General features: G+C 48.8%; 2 protein-coding genes across 2 annotated transcripts; both read right to left on the reverse strand.

Moving 5' to 3' along the window:
- Positions 1–177: 177 nt before the first annotated feature.
- YRDC (yrdC N6-threonylcarbamoyltransferase domain containing) lies at positions 178–3,304 on the reverse strand. The gene is made up of 5 exons (XM_079988476.1): positions 2,797–3,304; positions 2,482–2,596; positions 1,493–1,612; positions 1,102–1,244; positions 178–766 (listed from the first exon to the last, which is right to left on the reverse strand). Exons 1-5 carry the CDS (start codon positions 3,180–3,182, stop codon positions 670–672), a joined length of 861 nt encoding a protein of 286 aa, XP_079844602.1. The 5' UTR covers positions 3,183–3,304; the 3' UTR covers positions 178–669.
- Positions 3,305–4,705: 1,401 nt separating this feature from the next.
- Positions 4,706–20,433, reverse strand: MTF1 (metal regulatory transcription factor 1). The gene is made up of 11 exons (XM_079988399.1): positions 20,279–20,433; positions 19,041–19,501; positions 15,895–16,133; positions 14,728–14,859; positions 13,875–13,948; positions 13,312–13,445; positions 12,193–12,270; positions 11,822–11,924; positions 10,764–11,275; positions 10,514–10,577; positions 4,706–9,277 (listed from the first exon to the last, which is right to left on the reverse strand). The coding sequence occupies exons 2-11, from the start codon at positions 19,449–19,451 to the stop codon at positions 8,790–8,792; spliced, it is 2,235 nt and encodes a 744-aa protein (XP_079844525.1). The 5' UTR covers positions 19,452–19,501; positions 20,279–20,433; the 3' UTR covers positions 4,706–8,789.
- Positions 20,434–20,701: the final 268 nt, after the last annotated feature.

Consider the following 20,701-nt stretch of genomic DNA (forward strand, 5'->3'; position numbering starts at 1 on the left):
AAAGTTACTAAGTGAACTCTACAGTGGTTGCATGGGGAAAATGAGCTAGATTCTCATTTTACCATTAATCCTACACCACTAGGATTATCAATACTGCATGTCACCCTCCAATAGGTAATTTCCCCCCAGTCTTAGAATTCCCCACCTTCCGCATACTAAAGAACATGGAGGCTAACATGCATTAGGTTTCCATTTTAATGATATTGGTCAAAAACGCAGCCTGTTGCTTGCCTGTCAGTGGCTGGTCTGGTCTCTGTTTTCAGTAGAGCTGGGTTCAAGGCAGTTTGGTCCTCCCTGGTCACAGGCAAGCTCCACCTACCAGGGCCCCTCAGAATGCATCTTCCTGCTTTTCTATACACTCCATGATTGTCAGCTGCACTGTCTTGTTCAAATGCTTCAACCCCTCCAGGCCAAGTGTTCAAGGGATAGAGAGGACAGATTTCCTAAAAGGGAGGGATACTTAGGCACAAAAGTGTGTGCCCCTCCCTAAATCTGAAAGGAAATGCCAGGAAGGAGAAAATACTTCGCCCCCAGCAGGGCCAGATCCTTCTGGAGTCACAGATGTCAACTGGGAAAGGAGGGGAGGCTCCCTTTGCACCCAAGAAGGGCAGAGTTATACTTTCCAGGACAAGGCTCTTGTAAACAGCTTCCTGATATGTCACACATCATCTACTTGCCCAGAGACTGTGTGAGTTGACCACATATAGGCAGATCAGCTGTCAGGCCATACTTGACTGCCAGGATCTCAACGGTCTGAATAAGTGCACTGCAGAAAAGAAAAGAAGGAGTAAGATGCTGGGGACAAGATCTGCATTGTTTACAGCTTAATATTCTTGAAAGCTAATTTAGCATCATCCGTGTGTTAAATACAAAGTCAAAATAGGAGGTTTGACCCAATTCACAAGGCACTCCACCTGCAGGAGTAAGCAGGTGTGCTTCTTGGAATCATTTGCAGCAGGAGCCAGCCTCCTTTAGGACCACCACCACACACACCCCAAGGACCACTGTCCTAGGGCTAAATAGTTCCATCCTATTCAGAGGAAGACAACTCTGCAGCCTACAAATGCCACTCAGGTGGAGAGGAGGCTGTGTGAGGCTTACCATCCTCCCCGGATGATCTTGAACTTGCCAGGAACAGAAAGGTCAATCACGGTAGAGCCTAGGCGGGACTCTGGTCTATGGATGTCCCCAGTGGGGCCCCCATCAATTACAAGTGACAGGTGAGGCCAGAGTTCTTGGAACTCCTGAAATATAAAAGAAGAGCGTAAGAGCTTAGCAGGCTCCTGAGCCAGTGTGCACCACAAGATGCTAATAGCCAACAACCACAGAGAAAAGGGTACCATAAGCTCCTGCTTAGACACACAGTGGCTTTACCCTCTGAGAGGAGCAAGCCAATTAAAACAAAATGGAACATAATGCCCTTCCCTGGGGACTTGGAGAGCCCCCAGGCTTCCATTATCATCCCGTCCTACAGGTTTCAAGCAGCCCTTACCGTGACTGTGAGGGAGCTCGCCCCCTGACTGATGTTTGCGCTTGTTAAGGCCAGAGGGCCAGCACACTCCCTGGCCAGCTCCCTGATGAACCAGTGACTGGGGATGCGGACACCAACTAACTGTGACAAAAGCAGGGTGGGGGAGAGGAAGAGATGAATGAGTACCACTACTTACTTTTAGCTTTTATGTATATATAGTTTTAAAAGGCAAGATATTTATACATGCATGTATATGAAAGCATGCATACATATACAGTATATGCCCCACTTTCCACTGCACAACAGCATTCAGGATAGCTTACAGTGAAGTCCAACACAAGTTAAATTCAGTAAAAAAAAAAAGTAAGAGGGCAGGTGTAGCAAATAAGACAAGAAGTTCATCTACCAAAACACAGGAAACCCCTTAACACACTAAATTAAATGCCTGCTGGAATAAGAATATAAAAAGGCTAGGCAACAGAAAGGGGGATCAACAAATTTCCTAATGCACAGACACAGAGAAAATCCTAAGTAGTCAGGCCTCCACTACTACCACCAGGTCATGAAGAGCATCCCTAGCAGATCTTGTGGGCAGGTTGGTATGGAGATTTCCCCACTCTGCACTGTGAGAAGAACAACCCACATACACCCCTGCTCATTTGAATAGGACAGGAAGTAGGAATCTGTTGCACCTTTATCCCACCCATCTCAGAATGCAGCCACCCCTCCCAGGCCACATAACTAAGTGAAACTAAAACAGGAAAAGAAGTAGCCATGCTTAGCTTGAGACTTGCAGTCCAGCAATAGCTTTTAAAAAAATAATCCTGAGGAAAATTAAAATCTCCACTAATATTCCCAACCAATCAGATTTGCCTTTTAGCCTGGAATGGAGGAAGGTCCACTCTGATGTCAACCTAAGAGCACACCCAACTGGTAAGCACCCTATTGGGAAACTGGGAGCTCTCCAAAAGGTAAAAGGGTCTCTATAGAACTTGCTAGCCAAGACTCACTGGGGTGAAGGGGTTCAAGTCTTTGTTGAGGGTGTCTGAGCGCTCCAGGACCAGCGTCACTGGCCCAGGAAGGAGTTCCTGCAGCAGCTTGTCAGGCACGCAAACGTTACAGTACCTACAAAAGGGGAAGGAGAAAGTATGCACAAGGCGAGCCCATCCTCTGTCACGCAGCCAAAGGCAAGCAGAAGGGGCAGAAGCGGCCGGGGGCCCTATCCACCGACTTCCCTGCTTCGCCGAAGGAAGGAGGAGGAGAGGCGGAGGGAGGGCCACCCCCCCATTGCAAGACCCCCACCTCCTTCGCCGACCCCGCCGCACCTGTAGACGTGCTCGACGTCGGCGAGGCAGATAGCGAGGGGCTTACTGGCGGCGCGGCCCTTCAGGCGGTAAACGGCCCCCAGCGCCCGCGAGTCCTGCGCCAGGCAGGCCACGCCGTAGACCGTGTCGGTGGGCAGCGCCACCAGGCCGCCCTCGCGCAGCGCGGACGCCGCCGCCACCAGCGCCGACTGACGGTCCGGCCCGGAAGCCGGCAGAGGCATCGGCAGGGGGACCCTCGCCATGGCCGGCAGTCCAGGAACGGAAGGTGCGCCCTCCTCACAAGCAGCAGCCCCGCCGCCGCCGCCGCTCCAAGGTCTGACAGGGAAGGACGAGGAGCACCAGCAACGCCGGAGCCTCAGACGAAGCAGGAGAGGCGCTCTGTACATGCGCAGAAGGAAGGGCGAAGGCGAAGAGGTCCCTCTCTGGCCAGCGGCTCAGCCAGTCAAGCGAACACGACGACGCTCGCCGCTTCGCCGATCCCCTCCATCCGCCTGGCGCTGCTGCCTAGCACGGGGACACTTCCTGTGCCGCAAGCCTCTGCCATGACGCAACTTCTGCCCGGCGCCGGCTATCGGGGCGGAAGGAGTGGCAGCGCCGTCGCCCAGGACAAAGCCAAGAAAGGCGATAGTCCTAGAGAGTCCCGGGCAAGCACTGCTTCCGCTCCTTACAGGAAGTTTAGGCTCTGCGTGAGCCCCCGGACGCCAATTGCAGACCATAGACGTGTGAAGTGGTAGACTGACCTCTCCTTGGATTGCCCAGGGGACAGAGTCCGCCTATGTGTCTCGTTGCCCGAGGCGTGCTAAGAGGCTCGCCACTCTGCGGCTGCGCAGTTGCTTTCTTCCCCTGCTAGCCGGGTGGAGCTCCGAGAACCGGACTGGGTTGGGGGGCTGCGGAAGCACGACCCCTCCCCACACGCGCCATCCTGGACAGAGGCGGGGGGGGGGGGGAGAGAGACATGGAACCGTCTGAGACACACACGCGCCGCAAGCGGCGGTTATAATTAGTAACATAATAGTTGCTATAAATAAAAGGTGGAGGTTGCTCGGTCGCAGCCTAACACCCCAACATTATTATTAATAGGTGCTAAGAATATAAGTACTATTATTTATTAATATTAGTACAAAGTTATTAATATAATTAGAAATGTCCAAAGGAGAGAGCAGCCAAGCACCATAAACAAGCAGCAACTGAGGCAGCTGAGAGAAGCGTTTGCCCCTTGGGCTCATCCTAGTGATTAGGCAAAGCGCCCCCCCCCCCCCGTTTCACCCAGGTTCCTCCTCAGCACTAGTCAACCAGGAGGGAGAGGGAGCATTCTCTAAATGGGGTGCCACCACAGAGAAGGCTCCACCCTGCCTCATCGACTGATCAGGTTTGCCCTCGGAGGACACACGGTGAAAATTAAGAGCCCATCTAGTCCAGCATCCTGTTCTCACAATGGCCAGCCAGGTGCCTGTGGGAGAAGCCCTCTACAATGCATTACAGTAGCTTAGTCAGCAGCTTTCCAGAGCATGGGGCATTGTGGATGCACTAACCCTGTCCACAAACTAAAGATGGAATACCTCACGGGGCAATTCTGGGTCTTGGGTCAGCTAATTATTGGATTAAATCCCCAGCTACCACTTCCTCCTAAACTTCAGCTCAGGCAGACTGGAGCACTGCATTCTTGCCTTCTTCAGGACATTGAAACACAAGCAGCTGCATTATCCCAAGTAATACTTTTGGTCCATTTAGCTCAATATTGTCTAAGTGGGTCTTCAGAATCTCAGGGAAGCCTTTACTTAATTTCACTTGAAAATACCAGAAATCGAACACCAGGGACCTTCTGCATACAAAGTGCATGCTCTGTCACTAAGCTGAAACCCGTTGAAAATAATTCCCCTCACCTCCAGAAATGATTCGTCCAAAGGCACCAGATTTAAATAAGCATTTAATTAGGATCCCTGTGGTATTAATATTGCTTTCAATTAAAAAATTAATTTCCACTTCCTTGCAGGTATTTCAAAGTACAATATTAATTTTATACAAAATGGAGCAGTTAAGCAAACACGGTTATTTCACATTTTACATTCTTCAAAAATACAAATTCATGTTTATGCTTCTGGGGTTTTGGAGAGGCTCTTCCTTTGGAAGTACTGTACCTGTAACTAACATCTTCACATCACTCAATGCAAGGACATTTGTTCCCATGTTTCAGTTAAATTAAATTTGTTTAAACACAAAACACATACTCCTGAGAGAAACTGGCAACTTCAAATGATCTCCGCTTCACTCCTTGCATAGCTCTGGAATGAAGCCATAGCAATGCCATGTGTTGTTGTGGAGGAAATCCGGGCTAGGAGGGGAGACCCAGAAAGGCACTTTGCAAAAGTTACCCGAGAGCCTTTGGGGGCCTCCAATTACACCACAATAGGGCACAAGCCCACACACCATGTGGGAAGGTGGCAGTTATGGGAAAGGGGCTTGAAATTCCCCCTTGTGCAAGGTTTTTCTCTCCCCCCCACCTCTATCTCACACATGCAGTCTTAACAGATGGTGACATCTCCCTACCCGCAGTGACTGGGAAAGAGGCAGCCTAAACCCTCTCTCAGGTACCTCAGGAACCTTAACTTCTGTCTCCACCAGAATGAATGGCAGCTCCTTCCCATTTCCCCACAAAAAAGAGCATTTGGAAAGACACAACACTGCAGAGCAAAGGAATGAGTCATTTCTATTAACAGATTGCAGAAGAAAAATTAAAATATCTGCCTGGGCTTTACCAGTGAAGTTCATATGAGGGGAACAAAAAGCCAAAACACCCATTTGTTAAGGAAAGTAGAAACTGCATTTCCTTGAAAGTGTCCACTGCATAGAAACCATTTTTGGCCAGCATGCATACAACTAAGAAGACAGTGTGGGCTACACACTGTTTCCACAAACAGACACACACACACCCTACATAAATATCCAGTTTCCTTGGCATTTCTCAGTGCAGAACCAGAGTCCAAACCTCCAAATGAAACAATGTAAGATGGAAAAAGCTGAAAGGTCAGCCCCCAACCCAGCTACATGGGATGCTTATTTAAACAACAAAAACCCAAAAGTGGAGACACAATTTCTAAAAGACATAAAGGAGAAATAATACTCGATAAAAAAAAGAAAAATCCAGAGTGTGTAATGTTAAAAAGAATAAGCTTTTCCTTTTGTGGTTTTGCAGAGGGTAGCTAGCAGGCAATGCAGCTGCCTCCTTCTGTGTCTCTTATTTCTCAAGAGTAGGTTCTCTCGTTGGCACCTTTAGCATTTTGAATAGCTCACTTCTACAGATCAGTCACTGGCAATGTGCTTGGAGAAGGTGCCAGAGGAAAATACCACTCCTTTTTGGGAAATGAAGGGTTTTTCCAGTTTTGCAGTAGAGACCCTTGCAGTGCAGTAAGGCAGGAATGTGACATCCACCCTAGAAGGTGCCGCATGCCAATGTAAGGACGGCTTGCATCTGCCTCCCTGCCCTCCACTTCCCTTTCTGGGGCATTCAGAAGACAAGGATGGCAGCTGTGACCCTATGAATGTATCCAACTGTAACCAAAGTCACCTCGGAATGAGTGAGTGACCCAACCTGATTCCATTCAGTTCAGGCTCCTAGTGGAAGTTTTGCATAGACTGGACATTTGCTTAAAACATGCATAAGTCTGAAGAAGGCAGAGCACACAGCTTAGCCAGTTCCCACATCAATTCTGTTAATCTCACACACACGCACATGGACACGCATTGGACGCACACACAGAGCGTACGAGGACGCCACGCCTAGCTACACATATTGCACAGAGGTTAAGTGCTCTTTTTGCGTAACCACATTTAACTTTTACTCAGAGGGGGTAAAGGGGAGAAAGAACCCTAATAACTTTGTGAAAAGTTATTTACAAAAGAAAATTGCAGCAGTCAGTTTAAAGAGAACTAAAGTGCATTTTAGAGCCCAGCATGTTAGTGTCATTGGAGGAGCCCCAGCAAAATGTTTCCTTCTCTAGAGTCCAGCAGCAGCAGCAGCTTCCAGCAAATGCAGCAGACTCCACCCCCAGTAGGGTCTTTATAGGGGTCAGTCCTCAGTTGCCCCCTGGTTCCTTCACCTGACCAAGCCACCCAACCCTGAGCCTCCCTGCAGGCCTGGAAGTCACAGACGGTCAGCAGCCCAGGGGTTGAACTGTGCAAAGCCCAGTTCTTGACTGCCCAGCCTGGCACCCTCCCCACGCCTGAATATGGGGTACCTTGGGCTCTGCAACCCTCATCAGCACAGGAAGAGGAGGAGAGGGATTCAAAAGGCTTCAGTCTGTATGGTCAATTTAACAACAACAACAACAACAACAATAACACAATAAATAAAGGAACAGAACCCCAAGGGCTGTCCTGTTCTCCACCACCGTGTGCAGCCCTCCCAGAGACACCGAAGCAGGGCAGCAATGCCAAATGAAGTTTGCCTAAAGCGGCCTGCAAGACAGGACAGGCTGCTGTCACAGGCAGCTCTCCAGGCTCTGCTCACCCAAGTCCTCAGCTGTTTGCTAAAGTGAGAAGTCCTGCAAAGAGTACCAGGTCCCGCCACACCTGGAGTTCTAGGACAAGCAATTGCCTATGCCCTATGGCAAAGAGGCAGCAGGCCAACCAACTGTTGCAGCCAAAAGATCTCCAGCCCAAGGACAGTCTCTGCCCTGCTACTGCCTAGGATATGAGAGCAGATGATCCTTCTGCTACCCATCGACACACATAAGCCTGCCCTTGAGGCTGGGAGGCCAGGTGGGCTGCTCACACACTTTCAACAGTTGTGGAGAAGAGGGGATTTCAGCAGAGGTAGCTTGTCACTGAAGCTAGACAAACACACACTCAAGTCCCTTCTCCTCCGCAACTCCTGTTGGTGTTCCTGTCAAGCCTGCCATCACCCCACAGCCTCTGTCTGCCAGGCAAATATTCTGCCTACATGATGAATGAAGTCTCCCTTAGAACACAAGGAGGTTGGCTACCAAACAGAAGAACACTATGAATGGCATCTATTTTTTAAAAGTAACAATGGCATATAAATAAAACATTTCCGAGGCTACATTGAAACCTTAGAGGCTTTTGGAGAGGGAGGGACAGTCCGTGTTAGGATTTTACCCTGAGTAAGTTAGAAGAAAGGATGCCCCTTCCAATGCACAGGCTGAGGGCGGGACTGGGAAGGCTGAACAGTGAAGAGGAAACCGGGGGGGGGGGGGGGACACTGGAGGGTTGGGGGAACTGGCCAGCTTAGCACCAGCACTTTCATGAAATGACGCAGCCATGAGACATTCAGGGAATGGGCTTTACCAGAACTAGTTGGGTGGGTCCTAAGTGGCAGAAGCAGCCCCTCCTCACTAGCTGAGTCATCTACAGGCACCTCTGCCAATCCACCTTTGCAAAGGCCTGACAAGCTTCCACAGGGGCATTTTTGGGCCCCAGAAGCTGCTGTGCTGGGTGACTGTTTCTGATCAAGCTGCATCAGTGCAAATCCTCTCAGCCCCTGAACTTGTGCAAACCCCCAAGCAGCCCACTTGGAAAGAGGTAGCAGCACTCGCCCTTCCAAGCAGGTAATCTGTCAAAAGATGTGGAAACCACAGGGCCCCTACTCTGGAGCAAGCCGACTGAGTTACATGTGCAAACTCTGGAGAGATGATGAAGATGATGATGATGTGCCTGGCCTGCATTTCAGCACTCGAGTCTCCCCGTCCACCACTTTGCCAAAGTGCAGCTGCCTCTACAACAAGAGATCGCCTCACAGTCTTGCTCCTCCCTCCCTCACAAACAAACAAACAAACATTTCTTCTCTCTCCCCCTCCCCCCATAATAGTGCACACTTAGTAGTAAAGGCACCCCCAAGGAGCTGTAACAAGAACCTCCCATGCCCCTGGCAAGGTGCAACCAGAGAGCAGCTGGCCCTCAAAACTCGCTCAGAGTGATGCTTGGGTTCATGTCACAACAAGCCAACGTAATAAAGAGACAGGACTGCCTTCGCCTTTTCACTTGAGGAAGCTGCCACCACGGCCTCCGCCCAGGGCAAGCTCCTCCTCCCCTTGTAGCAGGGCTTCAATTGGAATCAGTGGGGAGGAGGCGGAGGCGGAAGCCTCGGGGCTCTGGAGAGAGAGGAAGTCTGAGACATCCATGGCACTTAGGGAGTGGTTCTGTGAGTCTGAGGGGTTCCCTGCCAGACTACTTTGCTCGCAAGGAGGCAACGTGGAAGAGAGGGTGGTGGTGGCACCAACAGCAGCAGCAACAGCAGCAGAGGAGGTGCTGGCAGCCAAGTTGATGGGAAAGGGTTGAGGCGGAGGCGCTGGTGCTGCCGCAGGAGGCTCCCCTGATACCTTGGAGCCCTGTGAGGAGCAGTTCTGCTTCTTGCTGCTGGCTTTGTCCTTGGCTGAGTCCCGGCAGGCACACTGGCACTGACAGGCTTCCTCCTGCTTGATGATGATCACGGGCACACTCAGGCCAATCTGCTGCACAGAGCTCCCTGGGGACAAACAACAATCAGTTCAGAGGCACCAGCACTCCCCTGTGCCTGTCCATCTGTACCTCTCAGGGCTTCCCAACAGAAATGCTAATGGGAAGAAATGCACGTTTTGCCACCCACCACTGCTGCCAGCCTGTTCTCACATGACATGATTCCCCCACATTCCCTCTCTCCCTCTGCATGCCTGACACCAGGTGCAAAGCTTGGGTGCTGCTGGGATCAAGTTATGCCCATTCCTGGCCCGAGGCTGAGGAAACCAAACAGGGTGACACAGACTCTCTAGCAGCCGACCTGGCTGCAGGGTTGTGTCACCCAGTAACCATTTTCTGCTCAGAGAGGAATGAATCATTCTCTCTGGCTCAACTGTCAGTCCATAACCTGGGGTTAAAGTTCACATGGCCCAGTCGCTCATAGCTAAAAGGTGCTCTCACAATTTTTCTTCCAGGTTGACTGACTGCTGTGCCACCTAGCTATTGTACAGTATGGCAAGAGATTGTATCATCTCACTCCTCAGGCCACTGCATAAGCCACTAGGCCCAATTTAAGGGGTTAATATGAATATTTAGAACCAAGTAACTTTAAGAGTGGCCTCACCAGTGCCATCCAGTGATCTGGGGAAAGAGGCCCCTCACTAGGAGTAGCAGTGCAAAGGACGGGCACCTGAGACACAGGGAATTTTTGGTGGCACCTCCACAGCTATGGAACTCCCTCCCAAGGGAAATCAGGAAGCCCCCCGCCCCTTTACTTGCATTCAGGAAACATATAATTATTTTATTTATCCAGGCATTTGGCCAATAGTTTTATGAAGCTTGTACATGGCTGGTTTTATTTGCTTTCTGTAATATTTCAACAATGCTAACAATGTTTTTATGTCATTTTATTCTTGTGAGCTGGGCTGGGCTCCCTTTGGAATTTATACAATTTATTCATGAAGAATAAATAAATTTAAAATAATATGACAGAGGGACGCACACAGGTCAAATACATGGGAAGGTGATGTATTTCCTTTGATTTCACTCACTGAGAGAAGCGGAGGGAAGCAAATGCCCTGGGATGAGGATTTATCCCTCGCTGAGTGCTAATACACCCCAAAGAAGAAAGCTAATGGCAAGTTCCTCAATGGCCCCCTCCCAGGCCCCCTTGCCTGCCTGACATGACACAAGCTCCAGCCCATTCAGCATCTGCCCTTGTGAGTGTCAGTGATGAAAGACTGTCATCCCTGGATGTGTCACTTACCTGCATTACCAGCAACAGGAAGGGCAGTGGTAAAGAAGACCTTCTCCAGCACTGGAGCCTGTGGCTTTGGCATAAGGAAAGAAAAAAGACTTTTGAATGCAAGGGCCAAGTCCAGAAATCAACAAACAGTATATTAGTACCCCAGCCCACTCTGGAAACAGGGCAGTGCCAGCTCTACCCCACCTGCTAAAGCCCTCAATCCCTCTTCATAACACGTTCTGGGCTGAAGCATGGGATTCAGGTCACTCACCATTTGTTCTTGGTTCTGGGACGTCCTGCTGGCACCATTCAAAATCCACTGGAGGTTTTGCTCTCCCATGACAATGCTGGACTGAAGAATGGCTGCACTTTGTGATGGGGTGATGGTGATGGTTGGGCTGCCAGCCAGCACAGAGTTCCCTCCAACAGGCACAGTCTGAACCCCACTGGGGAGGACCTCAGCAACACTCGGTGCTGCTGCTGGGACAGGGGGATTCCCAACAGGCTGCGGAGATGCCTGAATGTGCTGTAGGAAGTCCTGGGGGTTGGGTGCAAAGAGTGTGCTATTAGGAGCAGGCACTTCTGGAGACTGGAGGACAGCGGCAGGGGTTCCGTAGGCTGCTTGCTGAGTGCCAGTGGAGGCAGGAAGCAGTGCTGGGGGAGAAGGCTCAGAGATGCCAAGCTGAAGAACAAGTGGCAGAGACAAAGGAGCAGCTTCTCCAAGGGGTGGCTGGGCAGCAGGGGCTGGGTCTGCATCACCACCAAAATCTTTAACCAAGGCGTCTGCCAAAAGAGAAGCATATGGTGAGAAAGCTCTAGTAGGATCCTGAAAAGCACTTCATGCAGGATCCCAGCTGTGGCCAGGATACGTCTGGATGGTAGCCCAGGCAGAAACAGCACCAGTTTTTATATCAAGAAGGCCCATGGGCATTTGCAAAAGGGAGACCCCACTGGCCATACACTGCTCTTGCTGTCTGAGATCTGGTGAGACTCGTGGAAGCCACAGACAGAAAACGTTACGTAGTCACTGCATTTTTATTCAGTGCAGTCCATCTCAGGCTTCCTCAAACAGGCTAATTCCCTTTGGACCCTTTTTCTCCCACCCAGGGCTACCAGAGAGTGTTTTTCTTCAACAGCTTTGCTCTGTGAATTATAGTATGATGCAGCACGTATAATTCCCACCAACCATACACACCTGCACACCTGACACCAAAAGCCTACCAAGACCTCCACTTGTTAAGCTTTTGGGGCAGTTCACTAAGTTCTCTGTGCTGTCCAAGATTAATAATGATCTATGGAGCAAATGAAAGAGAAAATGCAGACTTGTACCTGTGTGCTGAGCGTCTTCCTGATTTACAGGAGGCTCCGGACTCTGGAACATGGACTCAAAAATGCTTGCTGGTGAGATTGTACTCAGGTCTTGTCCATGCATCTGGGGAAAGGAGGGAGCAGTGAGGCATGCAAAGACCGCTGGTCTGTGGTTGAGCCTGGTGGCGAGGCCACCAATACACTCAGGCTGCATTGCTCAGAACAGACATCCCTGAAGCACCTGGCTCAGGGAGATACAAGAAGCCTGCTTGCTTCCAGCCACACCACAGAAGTCCACCACAGGAATGGCGGAAGGTGAGTTCTTTAAAAAATGGCAGAAGGCTGCTTCTATGACCCACACTGTCCACTGTGCTGTCAGAAGAGATACTTACTGGATTTGAATTATCCCGCAGTTCTGAATCTGTGGACATGAGGCTCAAGTCACTGAGACAGAGTGAGTGGTTTGTATCCTGCAGAGGTGGAGAGGAAGCCTACATTAAGCAATGCAGCAGTTGCAACTATGAGCTTGGGTTAGCCCTACAATGCCAGTCTCTTCAAGAGCACCAGTCCTTGACTTATCAACAGTGAGGGTGATCAGAGTCTTAGGCCCAAATACATTTTCTATCTCTTTCTAAAAAAAAATTATGTGAAATTTCACAGATCACTAACTGAGAAAGGCAGCTGGTAGCAGAAGGAAACTACAACAAATGCCATTTATCTCCAAGGATTCACAAAGGCCCTCACTATGGCTGTTGGGATGTCACAGGAAAAGAGGAAACTGCCTTGTACTGAGCCAGGCCTTGATCAATAGTTCAGCACTGTCTATGTGGCTAACACTGACTCTCTGGGATCACAGACAGGGGCTTTTCTGACACTGTTCCTACAAGACTGAGCTGCTTATCTGTGCCCATCTTTGATGACCTGCCCCTCCAATTTCTTAGACATGCCTTTTCATTTTTTTGAACTCCTTACAAAGATTGTTGTGCAGAAGCATTCATTTTCTTAGAGGTTTCCCATTTCTCTGTCTCACTGGGATTTTTTGTGATTCCACTGCGTTTCAGGAATTCTAACCCTTCTTGGGCTACTTTCCCCCATCAGTTTCTCTAGTCTGCATTTATATTCAGTTTCCCTATCTAGCATTTCTCTGAACCTAATAAATCAGCATTCCTGAAATCCATTACACATCTAACTAGGCTCATCTTTAGCCTTCCATAAGAACAAGAACACCAGCATTACGATTATAGCATTAGCATAAAAACATATTTTACAGATACAGACAGTGTTGCTCATATCAAGCCATCAATCTCTTTGAGTGGCAGAGAGTTCCACAGCACGATGCACTGTGTGAAAAAGCAGATTACCTTTCTGCATGCATGTGTAATTTCACCTGCAAAGGTCCCAAAGGAGCTGGATTTCCACAAGAGTTCTGGATACTGACAGGCACTCACCAAGGCACACCATGCTATCTAGTGCACCAATAACGACATTTTCTCTGAGAAAAAGGCACCCACCTCAGAGATGCTGTTGTTGGACAGCATAGCATAGGAGGGCCCCTTCTCGTGTCCCTTCATGTGACTCTTGAGGCTATATTGTGTGCTGAAAGTCTTCTCGCAGCCATCACTGGGACAGAAGAAAGGTCTTTCACCTACAATGGCAAAAATCTATGGATTTGTACACATCCAACACCCTCTCGGTTCCTTGTTGCTCAGCAGCTCCAGGATCGCTAATACTGAGCCAGAGACTAAATCACACTCCCATGCTCAGTGTGTGTAAGGGGTAAGGGGTGCCCAGGAGCCCATTGTACAAGATCCTGATGTAGCAGGCTTCAACACAAAATAATGTGGCCTGACTGTCACCTCAAAAAGTGCTCCCTTCTTCCAGATATCCTGGGCTGCTTTCAGCAAGGTTGAGTTTATTAAACTTTTAACTGGCCTTTTATTTTGAGTCAGCATCATCTAACCACTCAGACCTATCAGTCAAGCTGCGCCAAACATCTTCTCCATGAGGCCACATCTAGGCTGCAGCTGCTTAGCATTAAGGAAGCAGGAAAGAGATTCAATAGACCCAGCCTTACCAGTGTGGGTCCTGACATGCGTCTTCAGGTGGTGGCTTGCAGCAAAGGCTTTTCCACAGCCATCATGATCACACCTACAGGAGAGGGATGGAGAAATCAACAAGGAGCTTCATGCAGAAACCAGTTCCAATCACACCTCTTGCTTCCCAGCAGCCTCAGGCCATGCATTAATCTGCACACAGGGTAGTGGAAAGTTCTGCAGAAGCGAAGCCCTGCTCTTGAACATGGTATTATAACTTAGGGAAGACTTAAAGAGAGCAAGCAGAACATCCGCCAATGTAGTCTCACAATCCCACTGAGATGGAGCTCAGTGGTTGACCAGGGCACCATCAGCATGGGGCAGGGCTCCTGGGCCTTTGAGGACCTGCAATGAGAGAAAACTACTGCAGTACTGGGACTGCTGCTGAAATTCTCCCTCCTAAGCAGCAAAGTGGTGGGGACCCCCAGGTGTTGCTACATTACATTACAACTCTCCTCACCTGACCTTGGCAACACATGCTGGGACTGGTGGAAGTGGGAGTCCAACAACATCTAGAGGGCCACCAGTTCCCCACATGTGGACTACAACCACAGGGCAACAAAAATACTAGGTGGATGATGATGTATTTGAAAGGCTATATGGGTCCTGCCAGACACATAGGACATTCACTAGAGGTGGATCCAGGGCAAGAAAGCCTCAATACCAACACTTTGCAGGCCAGAGAGGAGTCAAAAGCCATGTGGCTCATGAGTAAGAGTCCAAACCACCCCATGTAGGGCCAGCCAGGAAGCTAGGAGAAACCAGGCCTGTTCTACAGCAGAAGGCTTGACAAAGGACCCAGGATTCATCAGGGCCTCCAGCCAGGTGGCTCACCTGAATGGCTTCTCTCCGGTGTGGGTCCGAATGTGTTTCCGCAGGTCACTGAGTGTGGTGAAGTACTTGCTGCAACCCTCTGATTCACAGTTAAATGTTTTTCCCGTGTGAAGCCTCTGATGGGCTTTTAACCTACAAGGAAAGAAGTGGGCTCCATTACCACAGGCCTCTTTCTTCTGAACTGAGCCTCACCAACAAGGGAGGCACAGGGAAACAGCAGCTTCTATCCGAGAAGCAAAATTGGGCGGCTCCCAATTGAGTGTTAAAAACAATACAGCATTAAATATTAAAAACTTCCCTAAACTGGGCTGCCTTCAGATGTCTTTTAAAAACAGGATAGCTGCTTATTTCCTTGACATCTGATAGGAGGGTGTTCCACAGGGCGGGTGCCACTACCGAGAAGGCCCTCTGCCTGGTTCCCTGTAACCTCACTTCTCGTAATGAGGGAACCACCAGAAGGCCCTCGGCATTGGACCTCAGTGTCTGGGCTGAACGAAGGGGGTGGAGACGCTCCTTCAGGTATACAGGACAGAAGCCGTTTAGGGCTTTAAAGGTCAGCACCAACACTTTGAATTGTGCTGAGAAACGTACTGGGAGCCAATGCAGATCTCTCAGGACCGGTGTTATGTGTTCCTGGCGGCCACTCCCAGTCACCATTCTAGCTGCCACATTCTGGATTAATTGCAGTTTCCAGGTCACCTTCAAAGGTAGCCCCACATAGAGTGCATTGCAGTAGTCCAAGCACCTTCCTAGCAGTCAAGTAGGCTCCTCTCCAAAACCCTTGCAGGCAGCTTAGAACAGCAGCCTATCAACTGGAAACTAGACTTTGAGAAATAAACTTCGGAGGAGCTAACAAGAACTGGTGTGTGAGAGACAGAGAAATTTCTGCAAGGAAAATAGTATTTCCCCCAGGAAAGATGTTTCACTTAATGCATGGGGGCTAACCTGTAGGTCCCTCTCTGGATGTTGCTAGGCTACAACTCTCATCATCCCTGAACTTTGGCCATGCTGGGGTTTACTTGGAGTTGGAGGTCCAACAACATTGGGAGAGCCACAACTTAGTTGCCCTTGGGCTTAACATTGTGGTTACATCTTTGACATTTCATTTGTGTGTGTATAATAAGGCACCGTCTTGAGAGACAGAGGAGGAAATGCTCCTGCTCTTACCTGTACAGTGTATTGAAGGCTTTTTCACAACCCTGGACATCACACTCAAAAGGTTTCTCCTTGGTGTGGACTCGAACATGGATTTTGAGACTATAGGATGTTAGGAAGGCCTTTCCACACCCCTCTTGGTTGCACACAAAAGTGTACTCCCCGCGGTGTGTCTTCTGGTGGGTGCGCAGGTTACCTGCGGTGCTGTAGGTCCGAGGGCAGCCCTCAAATGTGCACTGGTAACGCTTCACCTGCCAGAAACATTATGTACTTTAAGTCTCCATTCTTGATCAAAGAATCATAAAGGGTTCCACTGTTAACTTCAAGAGTTACCATAAAAACAGCTCTGCTAGATCAGGCCAAAGGCCCATCATGAATACTGGCTGCAAAAAAAAAAAAAAGACCCTGTAGGTAGGGAAAGGTTTTAAAGATGTTCCCTCTACAGGTAAAAAAAGAAAGCATGCAAAATGTATCAAAAATAAGAAAGAAAAGGAAAGCTAGTTAAAAGAAGAAAACAAATGAACATAAGGGATTATGTAGCCTGTGGGTTTGCACCTGCAAAATTTTGGAACCTAAAAAGACTCCTGAAATGGTTGCAGATGGTTAAAATTATTACAAGAAAGACTAGAGATTCCTGCCTAGTTTTGAGAGGCCTAAGGCAGAGAAGTGCATCCCCCAATTCCCTGCAAAGCACTCCCCAACTCCCTCTTCACAGATGTTGCTGCTACTCCTTCTGGTTGAGCTGCTATCACTCCCTTGTGGACTGTGCTGTTTCCAAGGAGAAAAGACCCTGCTGCTGCCACTGTTGTCCCTTTCTCAATGGACCCTGGATTGTCACCGGTGCTTTAGGCTCAGATATTTTATTCAGCTCTTCAGACTTTGCCCAGTTTGGTGCCACTTACAAACAGGCACAACCGCAGAATGTAATCTTTCTGGATACCTGAAGGGTCAGAGACCTTTTTTGGCAACTGATGCAACATTACTAATTTCAGTGGCTTAACTTAGTTTTTTGCCAAGGTTGCCATGTGCTGCTCCTGTACTCCCATTGCCAGCTGTGGGGTTGATGACCAGACTTTGTAGTTCTGGCCAGGTTCCCAAAGCAGTGAGCAGCACAACTTGCAAAGGAAGATCCCTTTGGCACAGGGTGCGCTTGTTCTCCATGTGCAGGTCTGAGTTGGTTGGCAACAGAATGTGCAATTAATTGTGCACACGACTCTTCTGTGCCACATGGGAGCACATGGGACTCTGACAAAGGGGCATATGCATCAAATCAAGTTTCCCATTGATACTAATTCATATATTTCCCAAACAGTGACTTCTAAGTTATGTTAATTTACAACTAAACAAAGTATTATTCACACCGGGGTGGGTGAAGAACACCTGTGTGCTGGACTATAATTTCCAGCAGCCAGCCTGCTCAATGGCCAGGGGTGACATGGGAGTTGGGAGTCTACCAGCATGGAGAAGGCCCTGTCATAATCATATGTGAACAGTAGTTTTCCTTCAGAATAAGTTATTAAATGCTGCCCCTTCTGTAATTATCAGACATACACAAATATGTATTCTTCTTCCATCGTTTCCCAAGCAGCTGCTTTCAATAATCATCTGAACATAAGGCAATAGACTAGAAGCTCCTGGCGGATTTTGTCCTCCATAAGAGCAGCAGAAAGAGATAGTTAATCTATTATACCTGAAGTTAAGTCAGTCTCAATATTCCTAATTTTTTTTAGAAGGCAAAAGGTATATCAAATGAACTTTCAGCCGTTCTCTAAATCTGCAGAAGTACTGGGCTTATATACGGCTGAAGTCATCAAACCAAACTGTGGCAGTCATATTGAAACCTAAAGAGCAGCTTTAAGATCTGCAGACTTAAAACTGCAACCTACGATTTCAAAGGGCCAGAAACAATCTGCTAGGCCCACTTTCTCAGGATTCTGTTTGTGCAAAGTTTCAATCTACTTCCTTATAAGAGAAGTTCTACTTCTCCTTTACATTTGTGGGTACAGCAGTGGATGTGCTGAACCAATGTCTTGCCTTGGTAATGGTCTTGATGAGAGCCAATAAACTGAAGCACAATTCAGATAAGACTGACGCACCATTAATGGGTGGTTCCCTTAACTGGATGTATGATAACTGATTTAAATGTCAGGCAAAAACAATTCTTTTTCGCTAGGACTTTGGTTCTTAATTATCTGTGGCTTTGAGTGGGTGTAACGTTAGGATTTTTCTGTTTTTTAAATCTTAAGCCAGTTTCAATGTATGTGCTTGCTTGTTTATAAATTGAACAAAAAAATAAAACACCCTTAAATTCAAGATAGATTAATTCATAAAAAATAAAGCTTGAGGAATTTTGTTCATTATCAGCACTCCAAAAACTAAAGGCCCTCTTCATTATTTTGTGAGTGATTCCAAGATTTAAGTCAAGAAGTATCTCTTAGCTGGCTCTCTAAAGCATACACTCTCCCGCTAATCCATAAATCAAAACTGACAGTTCGTAGTTTCTCTCCGTTATTGTCTGTTCTGTCTCACCTATGCACAGTGTTGACTATACATTATTACAGGATGTAGCACTCAGCGCAAACCTTAATAATGTATATTGGTCATAGATTTTTGTTTTTCTATCCTAGTGCAGAAACGTTTATTTAAAAAATCACACATGGCACACACAGCCCTAGCGATAATGTTCTACTATTGTGAAAACTCCCAAGGCAGGGTGTATAGCAAGGAAAAGTAGCAAAAGCTTCCCTTCAACCATGCACTGCTTAGTATGGAAAGTAGGCAAGTCTATATGCCTGCTATATAAGGGAAACCACTGCTCTCTCTCACCCCCAAAACCTGAGAAGCTCTGCTCACCCTTTTCCTAAAGATACTTGGAAGTGTAACAGTGCATTTTTGTATTATATAAACCTGACTTGAAGAGCAACATGTGAAAACATCCAGGATCAGCTTAGGCATGGCCTCTCTGACACAAGTATGGGAAAAGGCAAAACACTACAGAATCAGGAAATTTGTTTTCTTGGGCATTTTCGGATGATGACTTTTCCAGAACTGACCCTGTGAGTTTTAAATGCAACACAAAAAGCAATACAGGCTTCCATACAGTCATATGACAGGCCTCCCGATAGAGGAGCAGGATTAGATTAGAGTCTGCTACTTACTTCTTTCAGTTTCGTCTCAGGGCACTCTGACTGCAAAGTAAGGGTGGCTCCTTCAATGTTTCGTGGCATAGGAGTTGAGCCAGGATTGATCGTCAGATGAATCTGATCTGGAGAAATAATGTGCTGAACATAACCCTGGGACATTCCTTCATGGTCAGCTATCAAAGGAAATCTGTCCTCGTGACCATCAGGCAGAAAAGGCAAGTGATCCCCACACTGCCCTTCATCCTCCTCGTCCTCCAATGGCCCTCGGTCTTGTTCAATGAGGACTGTTGTTCTGTCATACACTGTCCTGGACGAGGATGGGACAAGGCCATTCTTGTCCACAAACCACAACAGTTTATCATCCTGGGCCAAGTCATCTTCCTCCACTTTGTAATAGATGACATTCTCAGGACTGTTTTCCCCCATGGTTTAGTGGCATTCCAGAAGGGTCACAGAATGAACATAAGACAGCTCACCTGTAAAAAGATCACGTAGAACAGAGCAGTCAGAACTCATGAACATTCAGTAAGTAGTACTGTTTTCCATTTGACACCCAATTTACTGTCTTAGGATTCCTTTATTGCACATAGTTGCTTCAGTTCTTCGTGCTTTACAAGGTTTTTAAAGTGCAGTGAAGCCAGCACCCTTATATTTTCTACAGATAACTCCCTGCAGAAGGCTCATTTGAGACAAAATGTGTCGTGCTAATGTTACAAAAAAACATGCATCTTTAAAGTCTTACTTCTCCCTCTCTTCCCGCCCCCCCCCCCGCCCTAGCATTGGAGACTTGCTGGGTTTTGCATGGCGCCTTCTGGCTTTTGAAGGAGACAAGCCAACGATATGCGTGTATATACATCGACTGCTTGTAAAATTCTGCAAATGTCCCAGCCGAAAGGCTACATTATTTGGGTGACTCTTTCGGTCACCAGGCTGGCTGACTAATTGCCCCTCCCCGCTTAATACTGAAAGAGTCGCAGCAGCAGCAGGAGGAGGAGGCTGAAAAGAGACTCAGCCGAAGGAGGGCTCTGTCGCCCCAACAAGCTCCGCTTCGACAATCCCAAGGAGCTGCCGCCGCGCCCGGTGGGGGAAAGGAATTCGCGGCCCCGCTTCGCCGCCACCCCCGACAGTGACCCACGAGTCGCCGCGTGAGGGCGGCTCTCTGACAGGGAGGAGGACAGGGCCAGCCTCGGGGCAGCCCGAACTCCAGGCTCGCTTCGCTCCAGGGCCGCCTGTCCGCCCTGCGCGCATCTCACCGGCCGCGTCCAGCTCCAGCTCCAGTCCCAGCCCGGCCCGTGTCAGTGCCATGGCGCCTGCCCGGCTGCCACACGCAGCCCGAGCGCCAGCACTCGCTCGCTCGCTCGCTCGCCCGTCAGTCCGCTCGGCTCGCTCGGTCCGTCCGCCCGAGGTTTCCTCAGACATTCGCGCTTCCGCTTCCGAGCAGCGCGGGGCAGGCCGGGAAAGCACCTCTTCCGGCCACGCCCCCTCCTACCACAGATGGAGAGGGGCTAGAGCGGTGCGTCGGCGGTGTCTACTCGGGAGGGACGGATGCCTTCAAACCCGCGAGGAGTTGGAGCGTCGGCGAGGCGCGTCTTCATTGCAGGGCTGTTGTGAATCATCCGAGACCCTGGCAAGGCCGGCCTTGCAGCCTCCCTCCCCTTATGGAGAGCGAAAAGCCT

This window comes from Podarcis cretensis, assembly GCF_951804945.1.
Source record: "Podarcis cretensis genome assembly, chromosome: 8".
NCBI classification, from domain to species: domain Eukaryota; kingdom Metazoa; phylum Chordata; class Lepidosauria; order Squamata; family Lacertidae; genus Podarcis; species Podarcis cretensis.

Excerpts from the sequence above, each read along its gene's own strand:
- YRDC (XM_079988476.1), bottom strand. The coding sequence starts at position 3,182 with ATGTACAGAGCGCCTCTCCTGCTTCGTCTGAGGCTCCGGCGTTGCTGG. Across the intron at positions 2,597-2,796 it reads GACGTCGAGCACGTCTACAG|GTACTGTAACGTTTGCGTGC; the intron begins GTGCGGCGGGGT and ends CCCCTTTTGTAG. Across the intron at positions 1,245-1,492 it reads CGAGCTCCCTCACAGTCACG|GAGTTCCAAGAACTCTGGCC; the intron begins GTAAGGGCTGCT and ends TTTATATTTCAG.
- MTF1 (XM_079988399.1), bottom strand. The coding sequence starts at position 19,451 with ATGGGGGAAAACAGTCCTGAGAATGTCATCTATTACAAAGTGGAGGAA. Across the intron at positions 13,446-13,874 it reads GCATGTCAGGACCCACACTG|GTGAAAGACCTTTCTTCTGT; the intron begins GTAAGGCTGGGT and ends TTGCCATTGTAG. Across the intron at positions 11,925-12,192 it reads TGCGGGATAATTCAAATCCA|ATGCATGGACAAGACCTGAG; the intron begins GTAAGTATCTCT and ends TCCTTTCCCCAG.